The sequence below is a fragment of the Cokeromyces recurvatus genome, assembly GCF_025118155.1.
Source record: "Cokeromyces recurvatus strain NRRL 2243 chromosome Unknown BX663scaffold_2, whole genome shotgun sequence".
NCBI classification, from domain to species: Eukaryota; Fungi; Mucoromycota; class Mucoromycetes; order Mucorales; family Mucoraceae; genus Cokeromyces; species Cokeromyces recurvatus.
In genome coordinates, this window is record NW_026251388.1 from 135,036 (window position 1) to 162,369 (window position 27,334).

Here is a 27,334-nt window from a genome sequence, read left to right on the forward strand (position 1 = left end):
TAATTGAAGTTGATATTTTTCTTTTATAGCCTTTAAGGCCTCATTATGTTGAGATTTTAATGTATCCAATTCCTCTTGATGCTTTTCCTCAATGCTCTCACGTTCACGATCACGCTGTAAGATGAGCTCCCGCTTTAATTCATTCATTTTAGAATCATTTTCAGCAACAAGACGAGTTATTTCGGCTTGATGTACAGCTTGTAAAGCATCCTCTACCTCTTTTCGAATATCTTCCAAATGACTATCACGTTCTGTAGCAAGGGATTCTAACTTTTGCTGATGTTGTAAGGCAATAGCAGATTGTTTTTCAATTTCTATTTTGAGTTCAGATTCCATTTGTTCCATACGACTCAAATGATGACTTTGAAGTTGCTCAATAGCTTGAGTATGACCTGATGTTAATTGCTCAATTCTGAGCTCAAATTCCTCACGAAGTTGACGTTCAGTTTCAGAGCGTGCATTCGCAAGTGTTGTGTTCTTTGCTTCCTTTAATGCATTTTCATGAACTTTTAAAAGATCTTGCAATTCTTGTTCATGTGAGGCCTTCAGAGCTTCAATTTCAACTTTTACTTGATCAAGTGCTTTCCTATTTTGTTCTTGAAGCGCTTTTTCATGAGCATCTTGCAATTCTGATAATTTATTTTTATACTCTGTCTCAATACGAGCCTATTCATCGAATAAATATATATATATTTATTTAGATACAATGTTTACATTTCCATATAAATAATTCTAAATTCATAATACCTTTTCATCTTCTTTTGCTTCTTTTATAAGTTTTTCAAAATTTTCTTTTAAAGCATTACTTTCTTCCTCATGAGCAGATTGCATGGATTGCATCTTCTTTTCAATGTTTTCTCTTTCTTCTTTTGCGGTTAATACTGCAACTTCATATTCAGCTTTAATAGCAGCTAAATCTTTCTCAAACTTTTCATGACACATTTTCTATACGTTGGGAGATGAGGGGGGAAAAATAAAAACGAAAAGCATGTTAACTTTTTTTCATTTTCCTTTTCCTTTTCAATATTATTTTAATCTTACTTCCGCCTCTCCTTGAACTTTCTTAATCTCAGTTTCAGTAATTGCTGCTTGTACTTGCTCAAGTTCTGCTTGATGAATTTCCTTTATGCTTTCAAGTTCTTTTTCGTGATTTGATTTTAATAATTCAATTTCATTCTAAATAATAAATAAATATGAATTGACCCTATTCTACTATTTCTTCTCTCTCTCTTATTTACCTTTAAAGAAGCAGTAACTTCATCGAGTTGCTTTTGACGAATAGCACTCAATTCTTCTAATTCGAGACTAGATTGAGTCTTTAAATGAGCTATTTCTTTTTCAAATTCGGCTTTCGACTCTACAGAAAGTGATTCAAGTTGATCAATTTTAGCCAAAAGGTCCATTTTCTGTTTTTCCATTTCTTGTTCAGCTTCAAGATCAGGCTCTTGCAATTTTTGAAGAGCTTCTTGAAGTTCACTTAATTGAGTTTCATACTCTTCTTTCATTTTTGTAATCTGTTGAGTATGTTGTTCACTTAGTTGATTACTTAAGCCTGTTAATCTTGTTTGATGCGATTTATGCATATCCTGATTCGTATAAATACAAAATATATATATATGTATATATATATATATATAGTTAATCGTAGAGAGTGGAATGTAAAGTGATATATGTACCTGAATACTTTCACGAAGTTCATCTATATCTTTCTTAAGTCGAGCTATCTCTGATTCCTTTTGAATAATACAATCTGCCAAATTTTGTTTTTCTGATTCTAATTTCTCTCTCAACTTTTCCATATTCTCACGTAATACTTCCTCTGCTTCTTCTTGTTGTTGAATCAAGATCGCCTTTTCCTCTTCCAAGACGGAGGCAGCTTCTTCCTTTGATTTTTCCAACATGTCATCACGATTTCGTTCTATCATCTGAATTTGCTCCTTGAGTTGTTTGATCTCTTCTTCTAATGATAATACTAACTCAGATTCTTTTGTTTCTACTCCATTATTACTGCTATTGGATTCCAGATATTTTTCTTCTTTCTCATCCTCTTTCTCCCCTTCTTCTTCTTCTTCTGTCATATTCATCTCGGATGTGGTATCATTCTCAGGAGTAACTAATCCAGTTTCAAGGCTTTCTAAACGTTGTTTTAATACATTTAATTCCGTTTCTTTAGTTTCAATTAAAGTTTGCTTTTCAGCTAATAAAGCTTCCATTTCTTCATTCTAAAGAAATATGAATATATATATTTATAAGATTATTAATCATAATTTTTTTTGGTAAAGCAAAACAAGTAAAATAAATAGAATCAATACCTTTTCTTTCAAAAGCTTCAATTCCGTTTTTAATTCATTTGATTTTGAAGCAGTCGTCGTAGAGGAACGAATCGGGGAAGTAGTAGCTGTCGTTGTTACTGCTCTACGAACCGAATTTGCTGGAATACGATTTGTACGAGAGGTAGACGCGGTTGGTGAAGCCGATTTTTTAGATGATGGGGATACAGCTGTTAAAGAAGAAGAAGAAGCTGCAGTGGATGAGCGAGTTAAAGGAACAGTTGATTTTCTTGATAATGGGGCCTTTGTTGTTGGGGTAGTAGTAGTAGTAGCAGTAGCAGTAGCAGTGGTCGATGAGGCATTCGATGTTATAGATGATCTTTTCGTCATGCTTGGTGCTGTTCCAACAGATGCTCGAGATGATCCCGTTGATGCAGCTCTAGTAGTCAGATTAGGTGTCTTTGAGGCTCTTAATGTAGTGGCTGCTTTTGTTGCCGTAGTGGAGCGAGCTGCATTTGTAGATGCTTTTGTGATGATGTTGGTACCTGACGGTGTCTTGGAAGCTCTAGTAGCAGTGGTAGGCCTTTTGGTAGAGTTTACAGTAGTACCTGTAAGACCTGCTGCTGCTAAAGAAGACAGTCTATTCCTTACAGTAGGTGTATTTTCAGTCATTCTCAAAAAAAGAAAAAAAGAAAAAAGAAGAAGAGAACAAGAAAGGTGTATATGTGGGGGCGAAATGAATTTATGAAAAATTTATATATTATATTAATATTATATTAATCGTCTGGGTTTCATATTAATTATACAAGTTACAAATCCAGTATAGTCGGATGATCTAAAAAGAACAAATAATCCAATTAAAAATGATTAAAAGATGAAGATACTTCTAACACCATGTTCACTAATCACCTGCCTTTTTCCTGTTACCAGTAAATAGAAGAAGCTGTGGTACAAGTCACGTCCTTCTATAATGAACTGATTTCTTTATTCTGTGATATGATGATTTCTTATGAATTATATTCACCTACGTGACTGTATATAAACATGTATACAAATATATAGATATAAATACATTTATATCCCAGATCTATTGTTATACAACAGCAATAACTCTGATTCGCGCTTAAACATTCATACGGATTTAAAACTAACCCAAGACATTGTATAAAATAATACCAAGACTTTTTTTTCTTTTTTATACACATATAATTCTCCTTTTTTTTTTATCTTTTATAACAAACAAACATATATAATAGAGATGAAGAAAAGAGAAACTTGTTGTTGGGTATTTCCTGCAAGATGGGCTATATTCTTTATATCATTATGTATAGCGGTAAATCAGTAATACTCTATTTTTATATATGGTAACACATTCTCACCATTTGAGTATTGTTTAGATATTTTCTGCTGCTTTAATTGTAGCCACTTTTAAGCATAGAAATGGTAAAGTAGTACAATATGTCAAATAGTCATTCATTTTTTTTGGAATTAACCTGATTTCAACTTTAGCAATGATGATTCATCTTTCAGTCATTAATAAAGTATTACCCTGGGTTTATATCATTATTCTAGGTAGTTTACAACACACACATATATACATATACATATACATATATATATATATATGTATATAAATATAAATATAAATATATAGTTTTATTTATATGTTCATGTATATTTATATATATATATATATAAACTGAATAGCCGTGAGTGGAGCAATAGGTGTATATGGTCTTTTAGCTACAGTAGCTGTAAAATCATTATATAATACATAAATATATATATATACATGTATTTATACTAACTTTATATGATAGGGAAACTATGGTTTTATGATTTTATATAGAGTCATGTATTGGTTGATGACTATATTTATTGTTCTCATTTGGCAAATTATTATATTTATTCTTGCCCTTGTGAATCGAACCAAGACAACAAATGCATGCAATGAAGCTAATCCACATCAAGACTATAATTCAACAAAAAATGCCACGCTTACCATTGATGGATATTCAACGACTTTATTAGGTCTAAAATTTGGTGAAACCTATGGCTTTGCTAATTGTGATCAAGCTGTTGAAGCAGGTATTATTGGCATAGCTATTTTATTATTTGCTGGAGGCCTTTTCATGGTAAACTATATAAATAATAAACTCTTTCTTTCTTTCTTTCTTTCTTTCTCATTGACTTGAGTTTATTTTCTAATAGACTTGGTTTGGTTTTACTGTGAATCGATATACAACAAGTACAAATGAAAATTATTTGGGATCAAGTGTAAGAAACGCTCATTGGGATGATCATTTAAGTGAATTACAGTCAAGTTATGCAAGAGATAGAAGAAGTGCACCTCAATATCCTTTAAACGATCTTAATAAAGAAAGGAGTCCATTTTCAAGAGGTTTAATGAAATTAAAATTAAAGAAAAATAATCGTAAATAAAATTATTCATCATCATCTGACATTAACAATTCTTCTAATTCACGTTCTTCATTTTCAGTTAAACTAATTTGTTTTTCTTCCTTCTTTTCTAATCTTAATCTTGACTCATTATAATGTTTCATAGAGTCTACTGTCAGACTCCATTTTCTAACTGAGCAATCTAATGATCCACTATAAAGGGTTGAACCCAAGATATCTAAACTGCTTACTTCATCAAAATGACCTTCAATGGTACATAACAGTTGACCTGATCCAATATCCCAAACACGGATCATATCATCACTTGAACCCGTGACGATATAAGGTCCTGCGAGAACAATTGACTTGACTCGATCTGGATGAGTTAGGACCATGTCTTGTTGACCTGTCTCTGTATGCCATCGTCTCACTGTTTTATCTGCAGAAGCCGTCCAGAGATCTTCTTCCCAGACTCGAACACAATACACACTTGTATCATGCCCTTGATAGGTTTGAAGTACTTGCATCGTATCTGCATCCCATTTTAATACATGTCCATCAGAGGAGGCTGAATAAATCCATTGACCTGATTCAGAGGCTGCTAAACTTTCAATCGCTCGTTTATGTTTCTTTTCAGCTGTTACACAATCTAAAGTGTTTCTATTCCATTTACGAAGGAAACCATCCGATGAGCCTGAATAAAGAAAATCACCTACAATCACAAGTGATTTAACAAAATCAGTATGTCCTTCCAAAGTGGCTAAACATTCGCCTGTCATCAAGTCCCATTGTTTAATTGTCTTATCCCAGGAACCAGTCCAAAGTCTGTCGTCTGATAATGCAATACTTGTCACAGGTCCTTGATGACCTTTAAAAAGTTTAACTGTTTTTGATGTCTAAAGAGAGAAAGATGAATGATTGAAAAAAAAAAAGAAAAGAAAAAAAAAAAACTTACAGTTAAAGAAATCTTTCTAACTAAGAAACCTGATTCAGCTACATACATGTATTTCTTATTTTTATCAAGCTGGATCTCTAATGCTTTAGAAGATAATTTGATGGCATCCCCTTTTGTATAGTTGTATTTAGCTTCCTTTTCTTTTAGTTTAGCAATTTCAGCATCAGTTTGAAAAAAAGCACTTGATTCTTGACTAATGTTGACCATTGTGTAAAGAAAATAAGTGAAAAATCAAATAAAATCAAATAAAAAAAAATTTATTAATTATAGAAAATCAATTATATTACTTGTAGCTGAGTTATGTCTTTGAAGTTTAGTATAAAAAGAAGGGTATTGTTCTGTTTGATGATGAAGATTGTTTATTTTAGTTGATTGACTTTGCTTTATCATAAAAGGAGGATTTACGGTACGTGCGTATTTTGGAAATGCAGGCTTTGTAGATTGATTAGGCACAGGTGGAGGAGGTATGTGATGTTTATTAGGCTTTTGATTATTCGATAATATGATCATCTCATCTTGATCATCGTCAAATGGACTCTTTAATTCTTCTTCTTCTTCTTTCTGCAATGTATTATAAAATGGATTATTAGTTGAAATGGTTAATGTATCTTGATGTGGAATAGTAGGGGATTGATATACAAATTTTTGTGTTAAAAGTAATCGTTTCCCATTGTTATTATTATTTAATTCATTTAAAGATAAAGAAGACTTTGATGATTGTAAATTAGCTTCTACTTCTGCTTCTCCTTCTTCCTGCTGATTTGTCATAAAGTATGGAATAAATTCATTTGCTGTTCCAGCAGAGCGAGACCTATTATGTTGTTTTTCATTCATAAATAACATGTGTTCATTATTATATGTTGTATTAAAATCTATGAAAGGTTGTTGTTGGTAAAGTAATGTATTTGGTATAGGTGTATGAGTAGTAAATGGTCCTATATAAGAACGTCTATTTTCAATATGTGATAATGAAGGCTTTTCATATCCTCCCCACCATGATTTTCGGTTTTCATCATGATGCGTACACTTGTTTTCTTCCGGTTCATTTGTAGATAACTGTTGTCGTTGAGGTAGTTCAGTTTTAATCAAAGTATCAAAAGCATTTGTACGAAGATGAGGTATAGGTGCTATATACATTATATGTTTATAAAATGATTTCAAAGAAGAAGAAGAAGAAAGAAAAAAAGGGTTATAAACAAACCTCCTAAATAAACAAGTGCTTGACTAATTTTACGTCCATTTTGAGCATGTGCAATTAATCTAAGCATAGCAAAGAATTGGAATTTATTTAGACCATCACCTGCTGTTTCAAACAATGTAAGGATCTATATATACATGTATTAAAAAGAAAAAAAAATAGAATAATAATCAATATGAACACATTCTGTGCAAGTTATTGATTAACCTCATTTTGCATACTTTCTCCAGTTTATCGTCAGGTAATTCACACCCATTCAAGAATTTTAATATAGTATGATTATCAATTTTTTGCAAATCAAAAGGATCCAAGTCTTTCCACCAAGATTCATATGTAGGTTTTTCTAATTCAGATAAATCTGAAAGTTGAATAGAAGGTGGAACACTTAGTTCCTGAGATGTCGTAGTCATAGTAGAAATGGAGGTAGAATTCGTATTGATTGAAGAATGCCGTTTTACAAACTGCTGTGATCTTCTGTTATCTTCTGTTTTAACTTTTTGTGAACGTTGAAATACAGTTTTTAACTTGTTCATATTTATTAAGAAAGAGTTAAAAGAAGGAAAGAGAAATATAAGACGCACACACACTCACACTCACACTCACACTCACACTCACACTCACAAAAAAAAAAAAAAAAAAAAAAAAAAAAAAAAAAAAGGATGCAAATAAAATAGAGTCTTCAGTTTACTTTTAACATAAAAAAAAAAAAGATACAAATTGGTTGTACTTGTATTTGGTAATTCCCTTATTTGTCCTCTTTACTGACTTTGTTCTATTTTCATCTTCATTATCATTTATTACCACTACTACCATCATTACTTTTTCGATAAGCATTCCCTATACTACACTTTACAAACATATCGTATTGATTTACCGCAATACATTATTATTGGCTTAGCTTTAAAAGTAAATAGCACGTTTTTTCTTATAATAATAAGAAAGTGATACAATGATAATAGGTATGAACTGATTTTCATTCAATTAATTAAAAAGAAAGAAATAATAATGCTTATAATAAATTCAGGGCATTTCTGTACCTTTTTTTTATTTTTTATTTTTTATTTATTTATTTATTTATTTGTTTATTTGTTTGTTTCTAATAGGCATAAATACTACTACTATTATTATTATTTTTTACCGAAATAATGCAAATAATAAATATGAAACAGATGGTATATTCATCATCATCCCGGTTTTTTCTACTAATAAAATCAGAACATTTTTTTTTTTTTTTTTTGTATAATGTGCTGCTATGCAAAAATCTTTACTTTCTTTGATCCGAAAGTAAGGTTAGTCTAAGGAGATAAGGGGAGGGGGGAGATTTCATAGTCTACTACTAGAATTAAGAACTATAATTGCTTATTCAGAGAATTTACTACAAAAGTGGCATACCATCCAACACATTCATATTCTCATCTTCACCATCTACAATTGGAGGAATTGGGACGTGGCGGATATTTGTAAATTTATAAGGGCAAAAAAAAAAAAAAAAAAAAAAAAAAAAAAAAAAAAAAAGTCCCTTCGTTGAAATATTCTTATCTGCCCTGGATATGAGTGCAAGTAATAATGATAATAAAGGATAAATTATAAATTTGATTATTAGTGGGAACTTGGACTCAGATGATTATATAATATACAAATACTCCATGAATAGTCTATAGATCAGAGTGTCTTGAATCAACAAAACATATATACTTATTTGGATATGAACATTGTTTCATGTCTCATATTCTTTAATAGATATCTATTTTTACTAATTCATGATTCATTCGTATAACTACAAGCAAAAGTTGTGCAGTAGACATAAAGGAATCTTTGACTTTATATTCTTTCGAAATTGAATAGATAGTCTTCTCTTTTGTCTTTATTACTATGAGCCATCATTCTTATTTTAGGGGGGGAAATATTGACATTTACTGATGCTTATGTCGGGAGGAAAATTAAATTATTAACCGTATTAATAATATCTTGTGTTGTATTTTTTTTTAAGGCTAGTAGGATAGTCGACATATAACAACAAATTGGACTATGAAAAAAAAAACTTTTATATTGTAGAAACGGGCGATGCTCCTTACTCACAGCTCAAGCGAGATTAATAATTTGATCTCTACAAAAAAAGGTATTTATTCGTCCTTAATTTATTTTAGTTAAAACCTCATTAAGCAGTCCTTGTTAATCGTTTAAAATATATAAATAAACCGAGCTATATGTAATAAGCTTGAAGAAATAAAGGATTTGATAATAAGAGCAATTACTGAGGTTCCAATTGTTCTTCCTAGGATTTTTTTTTTTTTTTTTTTGTGCAGCATTCTGTTAACCAATTTGAAAGGTATCTTAATAGCGAACCTTTTTAACAATTATAACCCCTTATTTTTTTATAGTAAAAGTAAGTAGTAGTAACAGTAGTAATAGTATTAGTAGTGGTAGTGGTAGTGGTCGTGGTAGTATATCGAGGATGATGTCCCCTTATTATTTCTGATTGATCAGAATTGAAAACATAGGTTAAAATGAAAACAAAAAAAAAAAAATAATACAATACTATTGGCTGTTAGGGCTTGTGTGTGTGTTTTTTGGAATAAAGCCACACAATTTACTAAAAAGTTTAAAACGATCATTGATATACAAATCATTTCTTTGTAAATCAGTGCAATAACCAAATCATACTACTTGTCATTTATTTATTTTATTTCTTTATAATAATAAATAATATTTATTTCCAAAGAAAACTTGAACATTTAGTAATGAAGGAATTTTATATATACTATTTGATACATGCAAGTTATACAATATAAAATACATTTAATTCTACAAAATACAATATTGAATAGAATTTTACGTATTAGCAATTTTTTTTTTAAATAAGTGATAAATATTGCATAGGTTGATTTATGATTCATAATAAGGATAGCTGAAAATAAAGTAAAAGAATCTTGATAAATAATCCTTCTATAGAGAATGTACTAGTTTCATTTTTTTTTTCAAATATATAAATGATTCATTACATTACCGCTTTCTTTTATTATTACTATCATCTTTCATATCTTCTTACAGGACTTTTTGAAGGCCTCCTTCTACTACTGACTCGATATGGACTATAATCAAAATATCTTCTTCTCTTTGAATAGTGTGGCCTCTGACGATAGTCATGATCACGTGGATAATAGTCTGGTTCATATCTTCTATAATATCGTATATTATTATCATAATATCGTATATTATCTCTTCTTGTATCATTAACTTGACGTGAATTTGAACATCTTGGTTGTTCGACAACGACGTCGTCATCATCATCATCAATCACGATAGGATTATCTAAAGATGTCCCACGTGAGGATGATGAACTCAAAGTATAATGACTCATATCATTAGATTGAGTTGATTTTTTAAGTTGAGGTAATAAAAAAAAATCACAAAGTTCACCCACCCATTTTGATAATCTATTTGATTTTCTAAACTTTAATTCACTCGTATTTTTCAAATATTGCACTTTATGTTGATAGAGTTCATCAATAGCCCACAAAGGCGAACTATTCGCTGTGTGGTAGCTATCTACAGAACTCCCTTCAGCACCATCAGAGTCGTCAATAACAAAGATCTCCTTGGCTTCAGGAATCATGTTATGGCGACTTGATGAGAACGATGCATCGTTCTGTGCGATGGGTTGAAGGGATGTTCCTTTTGAAACTACCTTTTGTGTAATATCACCATTTATTAAAAATGGTCTCGTGATTTCCTAATAATAATAAAAGATAAGCATTTTTTATATTACTAATTAAAAAAAAAAAAAAAAAAAAAAAAAAAAAAAAAAAAAAGTTACATATCATATACATACCTTTGTAGATGGATGGTTAATAGCTAGATTATTTGTTATTTCAACATCAGAGGACAGACTTATATAATCCTCATTAAGAGGCCAAGTATGGTTTGTCCTTACTGATGTGGTCATGTACTCCATCTATCTTTTATTTTATAAAAAAAAAAGGAAAAAGAAAAAAAAGAAAAAAAAAAGGAGAAAAAAAAAAAGAAATTAATAAAATAAAAAGGAGTAAAATATGCACAATTTGCATTGTTGTCGTCATCATTTTTATTTTTGAGTAACAAAAATGGTTTCACAAGCAGCAAAGAATTTTTTTTTTTTTTTTTTTTAAATTAATTCTTTTCAAAAAATTGATACATAATTTTTCGAACAAAAGAAGACAAGACATCCGCTTCTTCTTGATAAAATGACATGATGATACCCATAGCAAAACTAGTTATTAATACTTCAAAATGCTTCATTTTAAATACCCATTGATGTGAATAGGCTATTTGATAGAAGCTTTGAATTGCCTTGGGAAGCACGTAAAGAGCGAGTTCACTACGTCGCTTCTTATCTTCTAAGAAAATAGCTGGATAGGAACATAGAACACCTGCAGCATAGTAAATATATTTTGAATTCCATTGACCAATTAAACCTGTTTTAAGCAATTGACGGTGTAAGCAAATATAATATTGGTATAAAGTTACAAATGTAGCCATAAATGCACCCGATTTTAATGTTGCAATAGTAGTCTTTGATAACATAGTAACTGGACTATTATGTTAAAAGAAAAAAAAAAAGGGAGAACTATATCAGTATATATATATATATACACATATTTTACTATAAATGTCTATATAACGTTACTCTCTTTTAAAATGCTTTGCTCTTAGTAAAAGCATTGGAACAAAGTGAAGGGTGCCATAGATGGGTAAGAAACTTTTAAATACTTTAGTAAAACGGTCTAAAGCAGTTGCATGACAGCCAATGACCCAAGGATGAATAATTTCACTAAAATAAAGAGTATGAGTCATAAATCTATTGAAGGAAGGAAGGAAGGAATTATATACCAAGCAACAGGGTCTGTATTTGTTTTCATTCGTTTCACATAATCTATTGCATGTTGTGTAGGATGTAATTTCTTCACAACCTCTAAGGCTTCTTCTGAAGTAATAGGTATACCCCTTATCGTCTTTGCGTTTAATTGAATGGAACCTTTAGGACATCTTGCTGCTTTAATCATAAATGAATAAAAGTCAGGAGGTAAAGTTTCAGGCCTCATTGTATATGCATATAATACTTGTCCACAAGTTAATGCGAATAATAAAGCATCCCCATTTCTAAAGTAAAAAATATCACGAGCTTTCCCAGCATTATAAATAGCTTGAAGTGCTCTTATATAGTAGTAGAACAAAAATAAAATATATGAATATGTATACATATATACGTATATATGTATATAATTCAATGTAATATGAACCTCACTAATAACTGTTGTGAAATATCTATTCTACGTTCTTTCTTTTCAAATAAAATACTTAAACCAGCAATAGAACCACTTATTAATCCATTCAATCGATCATCTTTTCCTCGATAAAGTCGCATACCATTATTAATTAATTTCCAAAGGAAAGCAAATGAGCCAAACATGGCTCCAAACCTAAATGAATCCAAATTCTTGAAGGAAGCTTGTAGGATAGATGACCATTGAGCTCTAAGTTCAATTTTTTTTTTTTTTTTTTTTTTTTTTTTTTTTACATAAGTGAATAAGATAAATAGCATTATTATATCATAGATACATATATACATTACTTTCCCCTAATGATTCTTATTAAATATAAACAGAAGCTGACACTTGCTCGAACGCTATAAGCTAATACAAATGCCCCTATAAACGTATTGATGTAAGAAAATAAAAATAAAAAAAAGGGGGGGAAGGGAGACTACAACGTATATATGTATATTACTTGAACCGCCTTTTAGAGAGTGATGTATTATATCTTTTGGTGTATTTGGCTTTGACCAATCTTTTACATTTGTGAATTCAGAAGGATTCCTTTTTAATTTCTCAACTAGTCTTTGATAAGATGTTGTTCTGTATTTTAAAGGTTTAGACTCTAGATCAATTACATTCTCCATACTCTAAATATATATGAATGTATGTATGTCTGTTTGTCTGTATATCTGTATATATATATATATATATATATATTTATATTTATATATTTGTACGAATAAAGAAAAGAAAGAGAACAGGGAAAAAGATGATATTAATTATGATGATGTATAGTAACTTTGTCGACCTTTTCCTCTAATTTGATTCGTAGTTGGGGGAGGTGATGTGACTCGAATTTACCCCAGATTCGATAATTCACTTGAGGAAGAGTAACAGTGGTAATGATTTATTAAAGAGAATATACTAATTTATTGTTTTATAAAGTAGAATGCAAATAATAATAATAATAATACATATATAAAGGGAGAAGATGAATAGCAAGTATATCTAAATAAATATATTTCTAAGTATATAAATAATCAAGTCGTTTTTTTTTTTTTTTTTTTTTTTTTTTTTTTTTTTTTTGCATCTTCTTCTTTTATGCTAATGCTATAGTTGATAATGGTAAGCTTAATTCTGTGATTTGTAGGGTATAGGTTAATGGAGCAGGTGCCATTGATTTAATTGGTTGTTGAGGATATAATTCATTTTCAAATTTTAACTTTTGCTTGTTATTTTGCTGTAATTCATTCGCTGAAGAATGATGATGGCTGCTATTGATCATAGTAGTAGTAGTAGAGAGTGGTGGTAACCTCGTAAGTGCAGCATGCACTTGACACGTTTTATTTTCAATTTCAAATTCAATTGTTTTCCCTTCTTTCATTCCTTTCTCGACTGTAATCACAAAGCTATCTTCACCATTAAATGCTTGATATTTATTATTATTATTATTATTCATTTTTTTTCTAAGCAAAGAACAATGGATTGAACGACGATGATCAAACATTGTCTTGATCTTCACAGGATCCATTTTAATTGAATAATAAGCTCTTTTTGTCTTTGAATCAAATCGAATTGGGCAAGCTGTGGCTTGACTGAGATGAATCTATACGAAGAAAAAAAAAATTCATTCATATATTTATATTTTTGCTATATATGTATATAAAAGAAAAAAAAGGTACATAAATTATTATTACCAGAATTCCCCATTCATGCTTAGATGATTCTGATTTGATAATACGCTTTTCAATTTCATATAATGCATATGACTGAAATAGTCGACAAGTTCGCTCTAGTCGAACCAAGTCAATGATTGACATATAGCCAAGCATATTTGTAAATATTTCTGCAGGAAATAAATATTCCATATTGTATTCTAAAATAAAATAAAATAAAAAATAGAAGGAAAAAAACAAAAAAAAAACGGCAAAGAGCTTATTTATAAGCTACTTGAACGTTTAAATAGATGTTATAAATATGTATATGTTATTATCGTAAAGTAGTATTAAACCACTTTAGGTAGTAGATAAAGATCAAAACTCCGGTAAAAGTCTTTTATTTAGCCTTTAACCTAATCAAGATAAAATAAGTGGGACCACATAAAGTAATATGATGCATATATCCATTATCATTAAAATTCCATTTTTCTTTGTAAACCTTAATGATTGTAGTACTTTACTTTTTATTTAGTATAATAACAAATACTCCGACAATCTACTACCACCACTACTACTACTGCATACCTTATTATTATATAATACAGCGTTATTTTATTTATTACAACAATAACAGTCAGTTTATAATCTGGGAGATGGGAGTAGGTTCTTTGGGCTCTTTGTGGTAAAAGAAAAAAAAAGAAGAAGAAGAATATGATGATGATGAAAATGCTTTTACTATTACGATGCGCTATCCATGCAATATTTGTATGTCCAAAATTTGAATGGTTATCCTTGATAGTATAAAGAATTTTCTTTTGAATATAAAAGTATTTTTGAGTTATTATAGTAAATGAATAAATAGACTTGATTTTCTTTTTACATGCTAGATCAGCTATAATATTATATTGATTTGTATGTGTGTGTGTGTGTGTGTATGCCTTTACATGATAAGTATCAAAAAGTAACATAACTCGTGTAATCTAATTTTGGTGAATTTATATGCTCTTTTTAGTTGATCTATATATCAGTAAGGTGTTCTCTTATACGTCATATTACTATTCATTAATTATAATAATATTAAAAAAAAAAAAAAAATTAAATTTTCACCTGATATAACTATATAATATTAAATAAATAAAACTCATATATTGTTTATGTAAATGCACATGACGAATAAAAAGAAACAAAACAAAACAAAAAGATGATATTTTACTACTTTGTTAGTTAGCTATTTCAAGACCATAGACAACTTATCTTGTATTATGAAAACTAAACTATAAATTTAAACAGTTCCCTTTTAACTTTGACAGAAGATGATTACTACTTTTTTTTTGTGTAATGTAATTAAATATGTACAGTCGATTTTATTTTTAAGCGCCGATTGCGCCCGGTTCAGTTTTTACGAAGTCCGGTCCATGTCTTACGAAGTCCGGTTGCAATTTACTCTGGGTAACCTTATTACACATTCTGTAAGAGAAAATTCTTTGATAAAGAAGACAAAGAAATGATATCAACCTGTATAATGTATGAAGAGAGAAAAGACAATTGTTAAACAAAAGAAAAAGAAATTATAATTACTGTGGTTATCAAGTCTTGTCTGCAACCGTTTTATACTCTTAAGAGTCACTATTTTATTATAGTTAACAATAGTTTCTTTCAAAAGACACTAATTAATAATAACATATATATTTATGTGAGAGTTACAACAGTGAATACAGTAGTTTACTACTGCTACCAGTGTTATAAATAGTGAATATACATAGTAACAACACTAGTAGTAATAGTATATTTTTCAAAGTATATATCCTGATACAGTACATGCTCAACAAATCTTACTCTTCACGGTGTAAGAAAAGAAAAAATTGTAGTATGAATGAAACTTAATTTATATCACTTTCATACTCTAATTAGTATTGTTTTTGTTTTGTTTTTTCCTGTTTTGTTACCTAATAAATTTTCATACTTTGGATCAATAACTTGACTAAAATTCTTTAAACAGGTCTTTATATGGGTCAGACTACTTTTTATTCATAAAGTAGCTTTACAAGGAAAGCTTGCAAGTGTTTAAAGTTAATTAATAAAACCAAGTAACATAAATGGTAGACAATACATGTTATATAAAGACTTTAGATATTATTATGCTTATTGGGACAATGCACATGAAAGTATTCATTACAGCCTCAGTAAGAAGATCGTATTAAACATTGAAAATGAGCATAATACTAAGGGGGGAAGGATGTATTTATCTGATGCAATCAAATACTGATATATAAAAAAAACTCTTTTTCGCATATACAATCCTTCTTCTTAATATTCTTTTATCAAGAAAGCAAAAAAAATAAAATAAAATAAAATAAGATAAAATAAAATAAAATAAAATCCAACATTATTATTTACTGCTTTCGGTTGTTTTATTGACATTCTTAACAAAATATCTACTTTTTTTTTCTTGCACTTGTCGACTTTTATTTCAATTACATATGTTGTTATTTACATAGAATAAGGCAAAGCTTTTTTAAGCATTTTCTTTTGTGTTGTATTAACAAAAACAGTTTTTGAAAGTCGGTTTACTCTCTCTGCTGAAAAGCCTGAATTTAAGTGACGAATACCAGCTTGCCAACGTTTATAATTATTTGTTCCTGTAGGGAAAAACCTATATTTATTATATTTTAATTTGTAAAAAGAAAAAAAGAAAAGAAATAATATCTTTGTTTTATACCTTTTCTTTGCTCCTGAATGAGACTTCAATTTATATGCCATACCTCTTGAAGATTGACCAAAAGGTGAAATGGTCTTTACTAAACTACTTGTAGAATTTACTTTATATTCTTTTAATTCAGTCATTTATATTCTTTTTTGTTTTTGTTTTTTTTTTTTTAAATCTTGTTAAATAGTATACCTAATGAACGGAACATGTGATTGAGTTATATGGAGAAAATAATAAGAACAAGTATCAACCTAGTCCATCCACAACTAACCCCCCACATCTTTTTTTTTTTTTACATCTTTTTTCAGAAAAATTGAGTAGAGTTCAACAGTCACGATGTCAAATAATGGACTTCATTCTTGTTGCATTTTTTTTTTCTTCTTTTCTAAATCGCTTGTTTTTTTATGTTTATCCTAGATTTATAATGAATAATAATTCTAACAATGATAATACAACATTACTTAAAGAACAATTAAATTCGCTTCAAGAATTAAGGTAGAGATAATGGATTTATTTTTTTGTAAACAAGTTAAGATTTGAGTTTATATAATGTGTACATGCGTTTAGACAAAAAACGCAAGAATTGATTGATTGTAAAGCAGCATTGGTATCAAAATCAGAAATTTTAGACCATAAAAAAGATCTATTAGAAGAAGCCAATTCAGAAAGGCAAAGATTGCAAAAAGAAAAAACATTATTAAGAGAAATGTTGCAAAATATTAATCAAGATTTAAACTCGGTAAAAAAAAAAAAAGAAAAAGAAAAAAAAACAGGCATTGTTTACTTAAAAGTCTTGAGAATACTGTAGATTGTAGAAGTTGAGCGAACTTTAGCAAAAGAAAGTGAAGATCTTGAAAGATCTATAAATAAATTAAAAACCGAGCATTATGAGCCTTTACACGGTAAAAAAAAAAAAAAAATCAGACAAACCAAAAAATATTTATTAAATTAAATTAAAATAAATTAAAAACAAATAGACCAGGTGAATGAGATACGGTTAAAAAATGGGTTGACTAAACTACCTCATATCCAACAAGAATTAGAAGCAAGAATGGCAAAGTAAGTTTTTTTTTTTTTTTAAATTTATATTCTATTTTGAAAAAAAATTAATTCTATTATTTTCGTTTTTAAATAGAATACTAGAAGAGAGAAGAGTGAAATGGCAGCAAGAAGAAAATGCAACTTCATCTTTCTCGGCAAAGAGGAAGTTAAATTCACCAAATGCAAGTAACAGATCAAGGAGAAATTAAGTAAATAAAAAAAAAAAATAACATGTATATTTTTTTTTCAATTTATTTTTTTTCTATTTATTTCAATTTTTGTTTCCGTTTTTTTTTTTTTTATTATAAACAGATATATATATATATATATATATATATATTTTTTTTTTTATATAAAAACTAGGAAAAAATAATTTCTTTTATTCTTTTTTTCCAATTATTATGTAAAATGGGAAATGCGCCTTCAAAGAAGAAAGAAAGAAAGCTATTAGTAGAAAAATTGCATCATAAGCAACCATTTTATAATGAAGATGATATAATTTGTATTCATGATTCATGGATAGCACCACCACTACCATCATCGTCGTCAGCTTCATCATCATCAATTTCATCATCGCCTAAGACTATCTTTAATAAACCTATTCATAACCTATTTTCTCGAAACTTACTAAAAAAATCATCTCAAAGGAAATCAGCTTCTTCTGTAATAAACACATCCTATATAGACACAGTTACTCATTCAACAATATCTACATTTGCAAATGAGGACGATGTTAATAATACCTTTTATGAGAGTCCTATGGTGAAAACCGTGACTCGACTGTCTGCTCAATACGATCAAAAGAAGACAACTTCTCAATTTGAACTACTATTATCCTCTTCTTGTGCACCCTGCATCGTTTCACAACCTTTAAGGAGAATGACATATCTTCACAGTAGTAGCAGTAGTAATAGTAATAGTAATAATAATAGTAGCAGTAACAGTAACAATTATAATAATAATAGTAGTAGTAGTAGTAGTGGTAGAAGTAATAGTAGCAGTAGTATCAGTAGTAGAAGTAATAGTAGTAGTAGTATCAGTAGTAGTAACAACAACATGACAGTTACAAAAAATTCAATGTTATATCATAGTAATAATCATTCATTAACTTCTGTCAGTACTATAACAGCAACAGACGATAATGATGACAATGACAGTGTCGTTAGTATAAAAAAAAAGAATCAAAGAAAACCGGTGACGGGCCAAGAAATGAGACTGGAATTATTTTTGAATCCAAATGCTGAGGAACTTCGAAGGATAGAAAAGGATAGACAGCAAAGACTAGTAAGAAATGTAGTAAAATAGTATCATGACTGGTTCTCATGTGTCTTTTTATTATTATTATTATTATTTTATTAGCATTATGTATTAAAATATATCAGCAAAGGTAAAATTCATCAAGCAAAACTAGAATCACCTTCAGTGATTGTCAATTGGTGCTGTGGTATAGGCACATGGTGTATGGAAATGGCTACCATGTTTCCAAATACAAGAATTATTGGTGTTGATTATAAGGAAGTCATTACATCTTTCAATATGCAACATTCTTTACCCAATTTAAAATTCAAATACATTGCCGCTCATGATAAACTAACTGGCTTAGAGTCCTTTGAAGATAATTCTGTAGATTTCGTTATGATGAGAGATGTTTGGCTGATAAATATACCTATTTTAAAATGGGAATATGTTTTAAAACAAGTGTATCGGATATTAAAACCAGGCGGCTGGATAGAACTTCAAGAGCACAGTAAGTTCTTTTTTTTTTTTTTTTTTTTTAATATATACATGCATACATACATACATGCATATATATATGCTAATATACATAAAGCAACTCAGATTGGCACTATGGGTCCTTGTGGTGCAAAACTATTTCAATGGTACACTCGCTTCTTTACTGAAACCCAAATAGATAGAACGATCGCTAGAAAGTTAGGTGACTTTTTAGGATATGCGGGCTTTTCAAACATAGATCAGCAAACAACGATTAGCCCGGTAGGCGAGTGGTGTACGACACTAGGTATGTGTATTTTTATACAAATATATACATGTCTAATATTCCATATTTATAGAGTTAAAAGAATCAGGATTTCTGTTTAAAGACATTTTGGAGAGACATTTACGAGTTTTATCAAGATGGGTTGCTCAAGTATGTGATGTTGACGAAGGGTTAATAAATCAATTATTAACAAAAGTCGTAGAAGATGAAGCAGATGAACATAATACATCTGTTGATTGGATATTTTACACAGCAAGGAAACCAGCGAAAAATAGATAGAAGAATTTCATCCTCCACTGCAATAGACTTTTTTTTTAACATGTTATTAATTTTCAGTTTCATAAAAAAAAAACAAAAAAAAAACAAAATAATAATAATAATAATAATAATAAATTAAAAATAAATTACATATAATCTAATTTAGAGTATTAACTCTGCTCTTTGCATATCCTGTTCATTACTATCTTCTTCCATTGTTTTCATATGTTCAGCTATCTATTTTTTTTTTAAAAAAAAAAGAAAAAATTAGCTTTTGTATGTTTGTTTACATTAGGTTTCTTTTTTTTTTTTTTTTTTTTTTTTTTTTTTTTTTGTTACCTGTTCCAACTCGTTTAAATCCCAGCCTAAATCACTTTTATTCACTTTAAAATGATGAAGTTCATGTGCTAAAGTTCTCAACACGTTTTCGCTAAAAAAAAAAAAAAAAATGTTTGATATATGCTTCATGTAAATAGAATTGATTTACATTACTTTGAATGCTGAATCCATACACTATAGTCATCCAAGAATAGTTTACTGTATATATAGTACACATCATGATGATCAAATAAGTATTTTAATTCTAATAGAGCTTTTAAAATTGCTCTTTTGCCAAGTTTGAATAGAATATACACGTCTTGAAGTACTTTTTCACATAATTCAAAATTCCGATATAATGGATAAACTAATACTCTACGATAGCATGATATTATAACATCTTTTAATACATTAAATTGCTAAATTTATTGTTAGTAAAGAAAAAAAAAAAGAAAAACTCCCCTTCCCCCTTCTCTTCATTTTTTTATAGTCATATTTACCTCTAAGGATGATAAAGTAGGACTTATTTTACCTATACACCACACAGATTCTACGTTATTTTCTCCTTCAGTAATACGATGATTGTAACTGTATGCAAACATTAAGTCTACCAAACCGAGATAAGCGCTCTTCTCAAAAGATAAAAGATATTCTTTTCTTGGTAAGTCACGCATCATAGCTTCTTCATTAGTAGTAAACTTTAAAAGACTTTCTTTTTTGTCTTCAATTGATAAATGACTCAAGTCAATGTCTCTCGTTACATCTTTTGCTTCAATTTCTTCAATCAAAGGCTCTATTAAATAATAATGAATGAGATGTTGCCGTACTTTTCTTTTCTTTTTTTTTCTCTTAATTAATTAATTTACTTGTATCTGCTGCTTTAGCAATTTTTTGAAGTCGCTTTAATTCTTTTGCATAAATAGTTTTATATTTTATCAGTTCTTTAATTTCATCGTTATGAATGTAATCCATACAGTAGTGATCTTCATCAAAATGGTCATTTTCTGAGTTAATTCGCTCTTCTCGTACACTATCTGATGTTGACCTCTCTGGGTCTTGAATCTCATTAATTTCATTTAAAGTTTCGTGAACATGCGTAAAATAACCATGATATTGCTGATCGAACCCATAACGAGCTGTGATTGATAATGCTTCAGATTTAGGTACCTGTTGAGGTATCTCCCAATTAAAATCAATAGCCTCTTGAATTTCGTTTTCTTCTAATGCTGCTTCCCTTCCATCGTCTGCTGTTGAACTACTACCAATTACCTCAATCATTGGCTTCTTCGGTTGATCTTTAGTCTCTGCTTCACCTGTTCTTGCCAAGAGCTTTGTAAGCAAGTCAAGATCGGCGAATTCTTCTCCTTTTGTCTCTTTAGAAACACGAATGGTAAATTCACCAGCAGAGGGATCGTAGACTGCCTTTGAGTTGTCGTCCTCGATAATATTTCCTGGAAAATGAAGTCTATCATATACAAAAATATGAATTTTTTTTTTCATCTATAATGTAATATCTTATCTCATGGAAGAAGAGGTGTTGTTTATTTATTTTACCTTAAAAAATAGGGACGTAAATAAAATCTAAATTCACTGCCTTCTACATATAGATCTACATCTTGTACCTACAGAATTCAAGTTTTAATGATTTATAATCAACTAGAACGAGAGAAAAAAAAAAGTATTATCTTATTCACCTACTCTAACATAAGGAGTATGGATGACAATAGTGACTGAATCATCATCTTGATCTACTTTAAATGTTGGTGTAATCATGATGAATCTTGTTTTGTTTTTTGTTTTTTTAAAAAAAAAAAAAAATAAAAAAAAAATAAAAATAAAAATAAAAACAATATTAATAATAATAATAAAAAATAAAAATAAAATAAAAAATTAAAGCCACTTAATTATTCTTAAACAGCTCATATTATTTAAGCTTTTTTATGCTACTACGAGATGGCAGGAGGATGGAAGAGGACTGCTTGTTGGATATTAATTTTAGGCGGGGGAGGAGCAGCTCCGATACTTTTGACATATCTCTCTTTCTCTGTTACTAAAGGATACCCTAGTTTTCAACATGTTAAAAGCCATAATAAAACCACACTCTTATTTACGGTCAACACAAAGTGGCTATAACAACACAAGACTTTGTCTTCCTGCAATCATCCAGTTCCACACAAGTGCAATGATCCCACAAGAAGAAATGAACATACAAAGGAAATCAGTCCAGTATAAATTGCGGGGGAAGGTAATCCATCAAGATCACATTCAATTACAAAAGTTGATTTTTTTTTCTTTTCTTTTTTTTAACGAAACAAATGTAAATAGGGACGTCAATTTATTGATTTTGTTCGTGTAAAAGTAAAAGGAGGTGATGGTGGGGATGGCTGTGTCTCATTTCAGCGAGAGAAATTTCTTCCAAAGGGACCTCCTAATGGTGGTAACGGTGGCCGTGGAGGTAATGTTATTGTTCGTGCTAGTGCAGATGTTGGCACCTTGAAACGTCTAGGACGAGTTTGTTCAGCGAAAAGAGGAGAAAATGGAATGGGAGGTGGAAGACATGGGACGATTGGCGATCATTTGATTATTGAAGTACCTATAGGTACAGTGGTCAGAGAAGTAATTCCAGAAGAAGAAGAAGAAAAAAGAAAAAAAAGCGTAGAAGAATTAGAAGAGGAACGTGAGGCACGATGGGTGCTTTATCCTCGTTCTGAAGTTGATTCAGTGCCTGAAGGAAAAGTAAATTTTTTTAAACAAGCTGAAAGATTGATGGATGAGGAAGATCGATATTATCGATGGCGACTCTCTCAAGAAAGGAGAGAACAGATTAAGATCGATTTGACTCAAGATAAGCAGGAGGTCATGATATGTAGAGGTGGCGCAGGCGGTTATGGAAATCCTCATTTTTTAACAACAGAAAACCGATCTCCTAAATGGGCCACACGCGGGCGTAAAGGTGAAATAAAAGAAATCGAATTAGAACTTAAAACGATTGCTGATATAGGCCTAGTTGGTTTACCTAACGCTGGTAAATCAACCTTGCTGGGAGCAATTTCAAATGCTCATCCAAAACAAGGAAATTATGCATTCACTACTTTACATCCCTATGTTGGCACAGTGGATTATGCTGATCAATATCAGTTAACTGTGGCTGATATTCCTGGTTTGATTCAGGGTGCCCATCGTAATATCGGTTTAGGGCATGCATTTTTACGTCATGTTGAGCGTTCTAAAATTTTGGTTTATGTAATTGACGTGAGTGGTCCAAATCCATTCGAAGATTTAAAGACCTTACAATATGAATTGGAGGCTTATCGACCTGGACTTACTAAACGACAATCACTTATTGTAGCTAATAAGGCAGATAAAGTGGGTACAGCTAAAGAAAATCTTCGTTTATTACAAAACCAAGTCAATGAGTCTATCCCGATTATTCCTATATCTGCAAGATATGAAAAAAATATAGTCAAACTTACTTCTATTTTACGTAAACAAGTAGAAGCTATTCGTTTAAATGAAAATCAAAAATCAAAAGACGATGAAGAAGATGTGTAAAGACATCAAGCTTATTTATCCCCTTGCTATAATATTTAATTATTCTGTAGTATGCTTGTTTATTTTTTTGGGAGGTTTTCCTTTTTATGGTTTACTTGTATATATTTACATATATTATAGTGTATCTATTACTTTTTTTTTTAAGCAGTAAACATTAATATAGATATATATGTATGTGAAGAAAACTTCTTCAAATATAAACATGTGTTTTGATATCCTGTTTTATTGTTAATTTATTGTGATGCAAGTTCTTCTGCACGGGCTCTATTTTTTATCATAACTTCCTTTTTAGCAGCAATAAGAGCTGTTTGTCTTTCTTGCACATTATAAATAAAATAACCAAATGAACCGAAAACACCTGCAGCTATTAAATGTCCACTAGGATCTAAGAGTGGGTAAGATTTTCATTAAAAATGTCTTTTTTTTTTTTTCATAATTCAAATTAATTTACTTACTAGAGAAAAGTGGGCGCTTTTGTAAACCAAGGGCGTATGTACGGACAAGAACACCAAAAGCAGCAAATCCAGAAACACTACTGATTAAGCTCATTGAAGATTTAAAGAGTGGGGGAGAGAAAATATAATGTCAGTTTATTGACCCTGTTTTTTTTTCCCCCAATTTACTCCACAACTGCAGAAATATAGCATGACTACTAGACTACTTCAAATAAAAAAAAAAGAAAAAGATGACGTTGAAGTAGTATATCCAATTATATTTGGACTGACTTTAAATAGTTTGTAACATTAAAAAAAATGAGATAAGGGAAATTGACTAATAGATCAATAATGATATGCATGTTTGGGTGATATACATTGCCTATCTGCAGAAGAGCATACATACAGCAATCTTATATTTTTCCCTTCCAAAGTAGATTTCAAAACCTTTAATAAAAGTATAATTTACTTCAGTTTAATCTTATTATGTTCTAAAGCTAAATATATAAATACAATAGATACTGATATATTTTGAAGGAAAATAATGAATACTAATATACAGCAATATGTATACTCTAACACAAATATAACATTAAATCTAACATTAATCGTCTTTTGTGAAGTTAGTTTTTCTTTTGTTTATATCTGAGTTATCTCTATAGAAATCTCTACTACAGTTATTTTGCTTGATAAAATGAGCATTCATTTTTAATTGTATTATTACTCTATTTATGTTATAGTAAATCAAACAACTTATTTTGATTTTATAACAGAACCATTTATTGACCTTTTGCTGTTTACTGTCTGCGTTAATCGTTGAGTAGAAATAAATACTCTTAAGCCGTAGTTAAATAGGGAGAAAATAAAGTTTGATTTGTCTTTTTAGTCCTTTGCTTTGAACAGTAGGCAAACTAAAAATATTAGCCTGGTACTTGAACAAATTTGCTTTTGCAAACCAAAATAAAATAAATAAACGTCAATACTGTTATTCTTTAAAATGAATTATAACCAACTTTTTTCGCGATTTTACATAAAACCTATCTACATGTCAGTTTTTATTTTATTTTATTTTTTATTTTATTTTTTTACTAATCTTATTAAAGTAAGTGGAGAGAGAATAGATTTACCTACTAATCCGTTAAGGGATTGGCTTTTGAATTTTATAATGTTATATGTTCTAATAAAGTAGTTTCTTCTAAAAGTGCATTTATTTATTTTGCTAATAATAAGTCTACCAAAAATTAAGATTATTTTACTCAAAAGTGGTTTTATAACGAAGTAGTCTTCTGTATTATTATAGAAGATATCTTTAATTCGATATCTACATTATGTCCCTTGATTTATTTCAAGAAATAAGCATAAGCAGCTTCCATTGTAAAAAGAAAAAAAAATGGATATAGTATTCATTTTTCTACTATAAAAATCATTTAACAATTATTTTCTTTAAAAGTGTATATTGCCAAATTTCTAATACTTTTTTTAATGTCCCGCAAATTAGAATAAGAAAAAAAAAAAAAAAAAAAAAAAAAAAAAAAAAAAAAAAGACGATTTTTTTAATTTTTATTTTTTGTTCCTTTTTTCCCCCTTTTTTTTTTCAAAATTTAAAAGAACAATTTTGTTTGTATTATATTATAGCAAAAGCTATAAAATGACAAAATTATCAAAAAGATGGTGCCATTAATATTAATCTATTTATTTACTATTGTAAAAGCACAATCGCCAATTACTTTTACTGACAGCAGCAACACTACTAGTACTACTACTACTACTATACCAACAACAAATACAACTATTACTACTACTACCTCTTTACCTATTACCACCACCATCACCACCACCACTACTACTGCTGCTGCTGCTTCTGCTACTATTACTACTACACCTCCTATTATTACCACTAATGTTACCGCTATTACTATATTACCTATTGATACTACTACTACACCATCTATCACTACCACTATACCTACTACAATTATAACTCGTCCAATTGCATTACCAACAGTGCAGAGCACAGATTGGGATTCTAGCGGAAATCAACAAAGCAAAAACCAGCAGAGCTGGCTTAAAGAACACAATAGATTTATCTTTATTATTATTATCGGCCTTGCAATCTTAGCATTATTAATCTGGTATATTATTCGAAGTATAAAAGGAATGCGTAAAAGACTTGAAGAAGAAAATCAGGCACAATTATATATGATACAACAAGTCTCATCATCACCACAACCAGCAACAATGTCACCTTATCCGAATTTTGTTTCTGGATTTACACCACAATCTCCTCCACCTGCTTACAAAACACAAGAAAATACTCCAGTTATCATCCCTTCAACAGCAACTGAACATCGTAATTAATGATCCCTCCTTTTTTTTTTGGTCTTGGTTTCTCCTTCATTCTTTGATGTAATATATAATTTGTGTAAAGTTTAAAGTTGATCATGAATAAAGTACTATGTGAAACAACAATAGCGGACCGATAAATTTTTTTTTCTTTGTCTAACAAACTATTCAACTACTAACTCCCAGATCAATAGAAAGGCCCCCCATTCAGGTTACAGTATTTTTTTTTTTTAAAACTACGATACATATTATAATGGGCTGGCATCTTTTATTTTTGCTACATATTATATCAATTTTAGAGATAAATATTATTGAAAACAAAAAAAAAGGGAAGCTAATAAGAACTTTGAGATTTTTTTTTTATTTTTTTTATTTTTTTTGCTTATTAACCAAATTCTGTCAATATGCTTAAAACCATTCAATTTAGACCCGATAGAGATTAAACGTCGAAATCGCCATAGCTTGGTTGGTAATAACAATAATAATTGGATTAGAGTTTTATAGATTTAAAGGGGAAACTGTAATGGAATTTGAAAATAATGATCAGCACCAATAGGTATCTGAACTGTTCAGACTGCTGTAGATCTACAACTTTTGGCGATTTAATTTGAATGCTGAGGAGGAGCAGAATACTCAAAGGAGCGTATTCTACTTGAAGTTGTAGCTATTCTTTTATTTTTTTTCCTCCCTCTCTGACTATTTAATAAGAAAATCTTTACTTTTATAATTTCCTTTCCTCCCTTGAATTATGCTATTGTTCTCTTCAAATATACATACAAACATGTATATGTAATGCAGATTTATCAATGAAACTATATATTTTATAAGCATTTATTTGTTTCAGTTGATTTAATGATAGCTTTATCAATGTCGATCAGGGTACTTTTCTCCTTACAACACGCATAAA

The 27,334-nt window shown here is 29.6% G+C and overlaps 14 protein-coding genes across 14 annotated transcripts; 5 read left to right on the forward strand and 9 right to left on the reverse strand.

The window, feature by feature from the left end:
• Positions 1–3,528: 3,528 nt before the first annotated feature.
• BX663DRAFT_547987 (uncharacterized protein) lies at positions 3,529–4,677 on the forward strand (the record flags this gene model as incomplete). Its single annotated transcript, XM_051531048.1, has 7 exons — positions 3,529–3,603; positions 3,668–3,713; positions 3,780–3,842; positions 3,978–4,024; positions 4,091–4,405; positions 4,482–4,547; positions 4,651–4,677. 7 exons carry the CDS (start codon positions 3,529–3,531, stop codon positions 4,675–4,677), a joined length of 639 nt encoding a protein of 212 aa, XP_051386865.1.
• A 37-nt stretch (positions 4,678–4,714) lies between these two features.
• On the reverse strand, positions 4,715–5,832 carry BX663DRAFT_528797 (WD40-repeat-containing domain protein; the record flags this gene model as incomplete). Its single annotated transcript, XM_051530186.1, has 2 exons — positions 4,715–5,566; positions 5,626–5,832. 2 exons carry the CDS (start codon positions 5,830–5,832, stop codon positions 4,715–4,717), a joined length of 1,059 nt encoding a protein of 352 aa, XP_051386866.1.
• Positions 5,833–5,842: 10 nt separating this feature from the next.
• Positions 5,843–7,445, reverse strand: BX663DRAFT_494079 (uncharacterized protein). Its single transcript, XM_051525446.1, has 3 exons — positions 7,045–7,445; positions 6,827–6,950; positions 5,843–6,752 (listed from the first exon to the last, which is right to left on the reverse strand). The coding sequence occupies exons 1-3, from the start codon at positions 7,354–7,356 to the stop codon at positions 5,890–5,892; spliced, it is 1,299 nt and encodes a 432-aa protein (XP_051386867.1). The 5' UTR covers positions 7,357–7,445; the 3' UTR covers positions 5,843–5,889.
• A 2,051-nt stretch (positions 7,446–9,496) lies between these two features.
• Positions 9,497–10,823, reverse strand: BX663DRAFT_494082 (uncharacterized protein). Its single transcript, XM_051525447.1, has 3 exons — positions 10,656–10,823; positions 9,831–10,556; positions 9,497–9,731 (listed from the first exon to the last, which is right to left on the reverse strand). Exons 1-2 carry the CDS (start codon positions 10,776–10,778, stop codon positions 9,852–9,854), a joined length of 828 nt encoding a protein of 275 aa, XP_051386868.1. The 5' UTR covers positions 10,779–10,823; the 3' UTR covers positions 9,497–9,731; positions 9,831–9,851.
• Positions 10,824–10,972: 149 nt separating this feature from the next.
• Positions 10,973–12,761, reverse strand: BX663DRAFT_426074 (uncharacterized protein; the record flags this gene model as incomplete). Its single annotated transcript, XM_051522520.1, has 6 exons — positions 10,973–11,396; positions 11,490–11,633; positions 11,693–11,962; positions 12,103–12,336; positions 12,435–12,510; positions 12,590–12,761. The coding sequence occupies 6 exons, from the start codon at positions 12,759–12,761 to the stop codon at positions 10,973–10,975; spliced, it is 1,320 nt and encodes a 439-aa protein (XP_051386869.1).
• Positions 12,762–13,203: 442 nt separating this feature from the next.
• On the reverse strand, positions 13,204–14,042 carry BX663DRAFT_557524 (uncharacterized protein). The gene is made up of 2 exons (XM_051531773.1): positions 13,815–14,042; positions 13,204–13,723 (listed from the first exon to the last, which is right to left on the reverse strand). Exons 1-2 carry the CDS (start codon positions 13,983–13,985, stop codon positions 13,217–13,219), a joined length of 678 nt encoding a protein of 225 aa, XP_051386870.1. The 5' UTR covers positions 13,986–14,042; the 3' UTR covers positions 13,204–13,216.
• A 2,223-nt stretch (positions 14,043–16,265) lies between these two features.
• Positions 16,266–16,535, reverse strand: BX663DRAFT_426186 (50S ribosomal protein L35; the record flags this gene model as incomplete). Its single annotated transcript, XM_051522525.1, has 2 exons — positions 16,266–16,428; positions 16,495–16,535. The coding sequence occupies 2 exons, from the start codon at positions 16,533–16,535 to the stop codon at positions 16,266–16,268; spliced, it is 204 nt and encodes a 67-aa protein (XP_051386871.1).
• Positions 16,536–16,860: 325 nt separating this feature from the next.
• Positions 16,861–17,824, forward strand: BX663DRAFT_494100 (uncharacterized protein). Its single transcript, XM_051525448.1, has 5 exons — positions 16,861–16,977; positions 17,050–17,221; positions 17,291–17,384; positions 17,460–17,541; positions 17,618–17,824. The coding sequence occupies exons 1-5, from the start codon at positions 16,907–16,909 to the stop codon at positions 17,730–17,732; spliced, it is 534 nt and encodes a 177-aa protein (XP_051386872.1). The 5' UTR covers positions 16,861–16,906; the 3' UTR covers positions 17,733–17,824.
• Positions 17,825–17,931: 107 nt separating this feature from the next.
• Positions 17,932–19,801, forward strand: BX663DRAFT_547993 (S-adenosyl-L-methionine-dependent methyltransferase; the record flags this gene model as incomplete). Its single annotated transcript, XM_051531049.1, has 4 exons — positions 17,932–18,807; positions 18,883–19,270; positions 19,355–19,543; positions 19,596–19,801. The coding sequence occupies 4 exons, from the start codon at positions 17,932–17,934 to the stop codon at positions 19,799–19,801; spliced, it is 1,659 nt and encodes a 552-aa protein (XP_051386873.1).
• BX663DRAFT_120925 (uncharacterized protein) lies at positions 19,731–20,368 on the reverse strand. Its single transcript, XM_051521516.1, has 3 exons — positions 20,120–20,368; positions 19,931–20,017; positions 19,731–19,751 (listed from the first exon to the last, which is right to left on the reverse strand). The coding sequence occupies exons 1-2, from the start codon at positions 20,246–20,248 to the stop codon at positions 19,943–19,945; spliced, it is 204 nt and encodes a 67-aa protein (XP_051386874.1). The 5' UTR covers positions 20,249–20,368; the 3' UTR covers positions 19,731–19,751; positions 19,931–19,942.
• A 206-nt stretch (positions 20,369–20,574) lies between these two features.
• BX663DRAFT_426477 (SHQ1 protein-domain-containing protein) lies at positions 20,575–21,871 on the reverse strand (the record flags this gene model as incomplete). The annotated part of the gene is made up of 4 exons (XM_051522549.1): positions 20,575–20,810; positions 20,965–21,563; positions 21,653–21,720; positions 21,797–21,871. 4 exons carry the CDS (start codon positions 21,869–21,871, stop codon positions 20,575–20,577), a joined length of 978 nt encoding a protein of 325 aa, XP_051386875.1.
• Positions 21,872–22,172: 301 nt separating this feature from the next.
• BX663DRAFT_528800 (obg family GTPase CgtA) lies at positions 22,173–23,650 on the forward strand (the record flags this gene model as incomplete). Its single annotated transcript, XM_051530187.1, has 2 exons — positions 22,173–22,343; positions 22,424–23,650. The coding sequence occupies 2 exons, from the start codon at positions 22,173–22,175 to the stop codon at positions 23,648–23,650; spliced, it is 1,398 nt and encodes a 465-aa protein (XP_051386876.1).
• Positions 23,651–23,883: 233 nt separating this feature from the next.
• On the reverse strand, positions 23,884–24,199 carry BX663DRAFT_528801 (uncharacterized protein; the record flags this gene model as incomplete). The annotated part of the gene is made up of 2 exons (XM_051530188.1): positions 23,884–24,035; positions 24,106–24,199. 2 exons carry the CDS (start codon positions 24,197–24,199, stop codon positions 23,884–23,886), a joined length of 246 nt encoding a protein of 81 aa, XP_051386877.1.
• Positions 24,200–25,669: 1,470 nt separating this feature from the next.
• Positions 25,670–26,823, forward strand: BX663DRAFT_494115 (uncharacterized protein). Its single transcript, XM_051525449.1, has one exon. It carries the CDS (start codon positions 25,753–25,755, stop codon positions 26,440–26,442), a length of 690 nt encoding a protein of 229 aa, XP_051386878.1. The 5' UTR covers positions 25,670–25,752; the 3' UTR covers positions 26,443–26,823.
• Positions 26,824–27,334: the final 511 nt, after the last annotated feature.

Excerpts from the sequence above, each read along its gene's own strand:
- BX663DRAFT_494079 (XM_051525446.1), bottom strand. The coding sequence starts at position 7,356 with ATGAACAAGTTAAAAACTGTATTTCAACGTTCACAAAAAGTTAAAACA. Across the intron at positions 6,951-7,044 it reads CTGACGATAAACTGGAGAAA|ATCCTTACATTGTTTGAAAC; the intron begins GTATGCAAAATG and ends ATGTATATATAG. Across the intron at positions 6,753-6,826 it reads AGCACTTGTTTATTTAGGAG|CACCTATACCTCATCTTCGT; the intron begins GTTTGTTTATAA and ends TAATGTATATAG.
- BX663DRAFT_494082 (XM_051525447.1), bottom strand. The coding sequence starts at position 10,778 with ATGGAGTACATGACCACATCAGTAAGGACAAACCATACTTGGCCTCTT. Across the intron at positions 10,557-10,655 it reads TTAACCATCCATCTACAAAG|GAAATCACGAGACCATTTTT; the intron begins GTATGTATATGA and ends TATTATTATTAG.
- BX663DRAFT_557524 (XM_051531773.1), bottom strand. The coding sequence starts at position 13,985 with ATGGAATATTTATTTCCTGCAGAAATATTTACAAATATGCTTGGCTAT. Across the intron at positions 13,724-13,814 it reads AGCATGAATGGGGAATTCTG|ATTCATCTCAGTCAAGCCAC; the intron begins GTAATAATAATT and ends TTCTTCGTATAG.
- BX663DRAFT_494100 (XM_051525448.1), top strand. The coding sequence starts at position 16,907 with ATGAATAATAATTCTAACAATGATAATACAACATTACTTAAAGAACAA. Across the intron at positions 17,222-17,290 it reads TTAATCAAGATTTAAACTCG|ATTGTAGAAGTTGAGCGAAC; the intron begins GTAAAAAAAAAA and ends AGAATACTGTAG. Across the intron at positions 17,542-17,617 it reads TTAGAAGCAAGAATGGCAAA|AATACTAGAAGAGAGAAGAG; the intron begins GTAAGTTTTTTT and ends GTTTTTAAATAG.
- BX663DRAFT_120925 (XM_051521516.1), bottom strand. The coding sequence starts at position 20,248 with ATGAAGCATATATCAAACATTTTTTTTTTTTTTTTTAGCGAAAACGTG. Across the intron at positions 20,018-20,119 it reads ATTTAAACGAGTTGGAACAG|ATAGCTGAACATATGAAAAC; the intron begins GTAACAAAAAAA and ends AAAAAAAAATAG.
- BX663DRAFT_494115 (XM_051525449.1), top strand. The coding sequence starts at position 25,753 with ATGGTGCCATTAATATTAATCTATTTATTTACTATTGTAAAAGCACAA.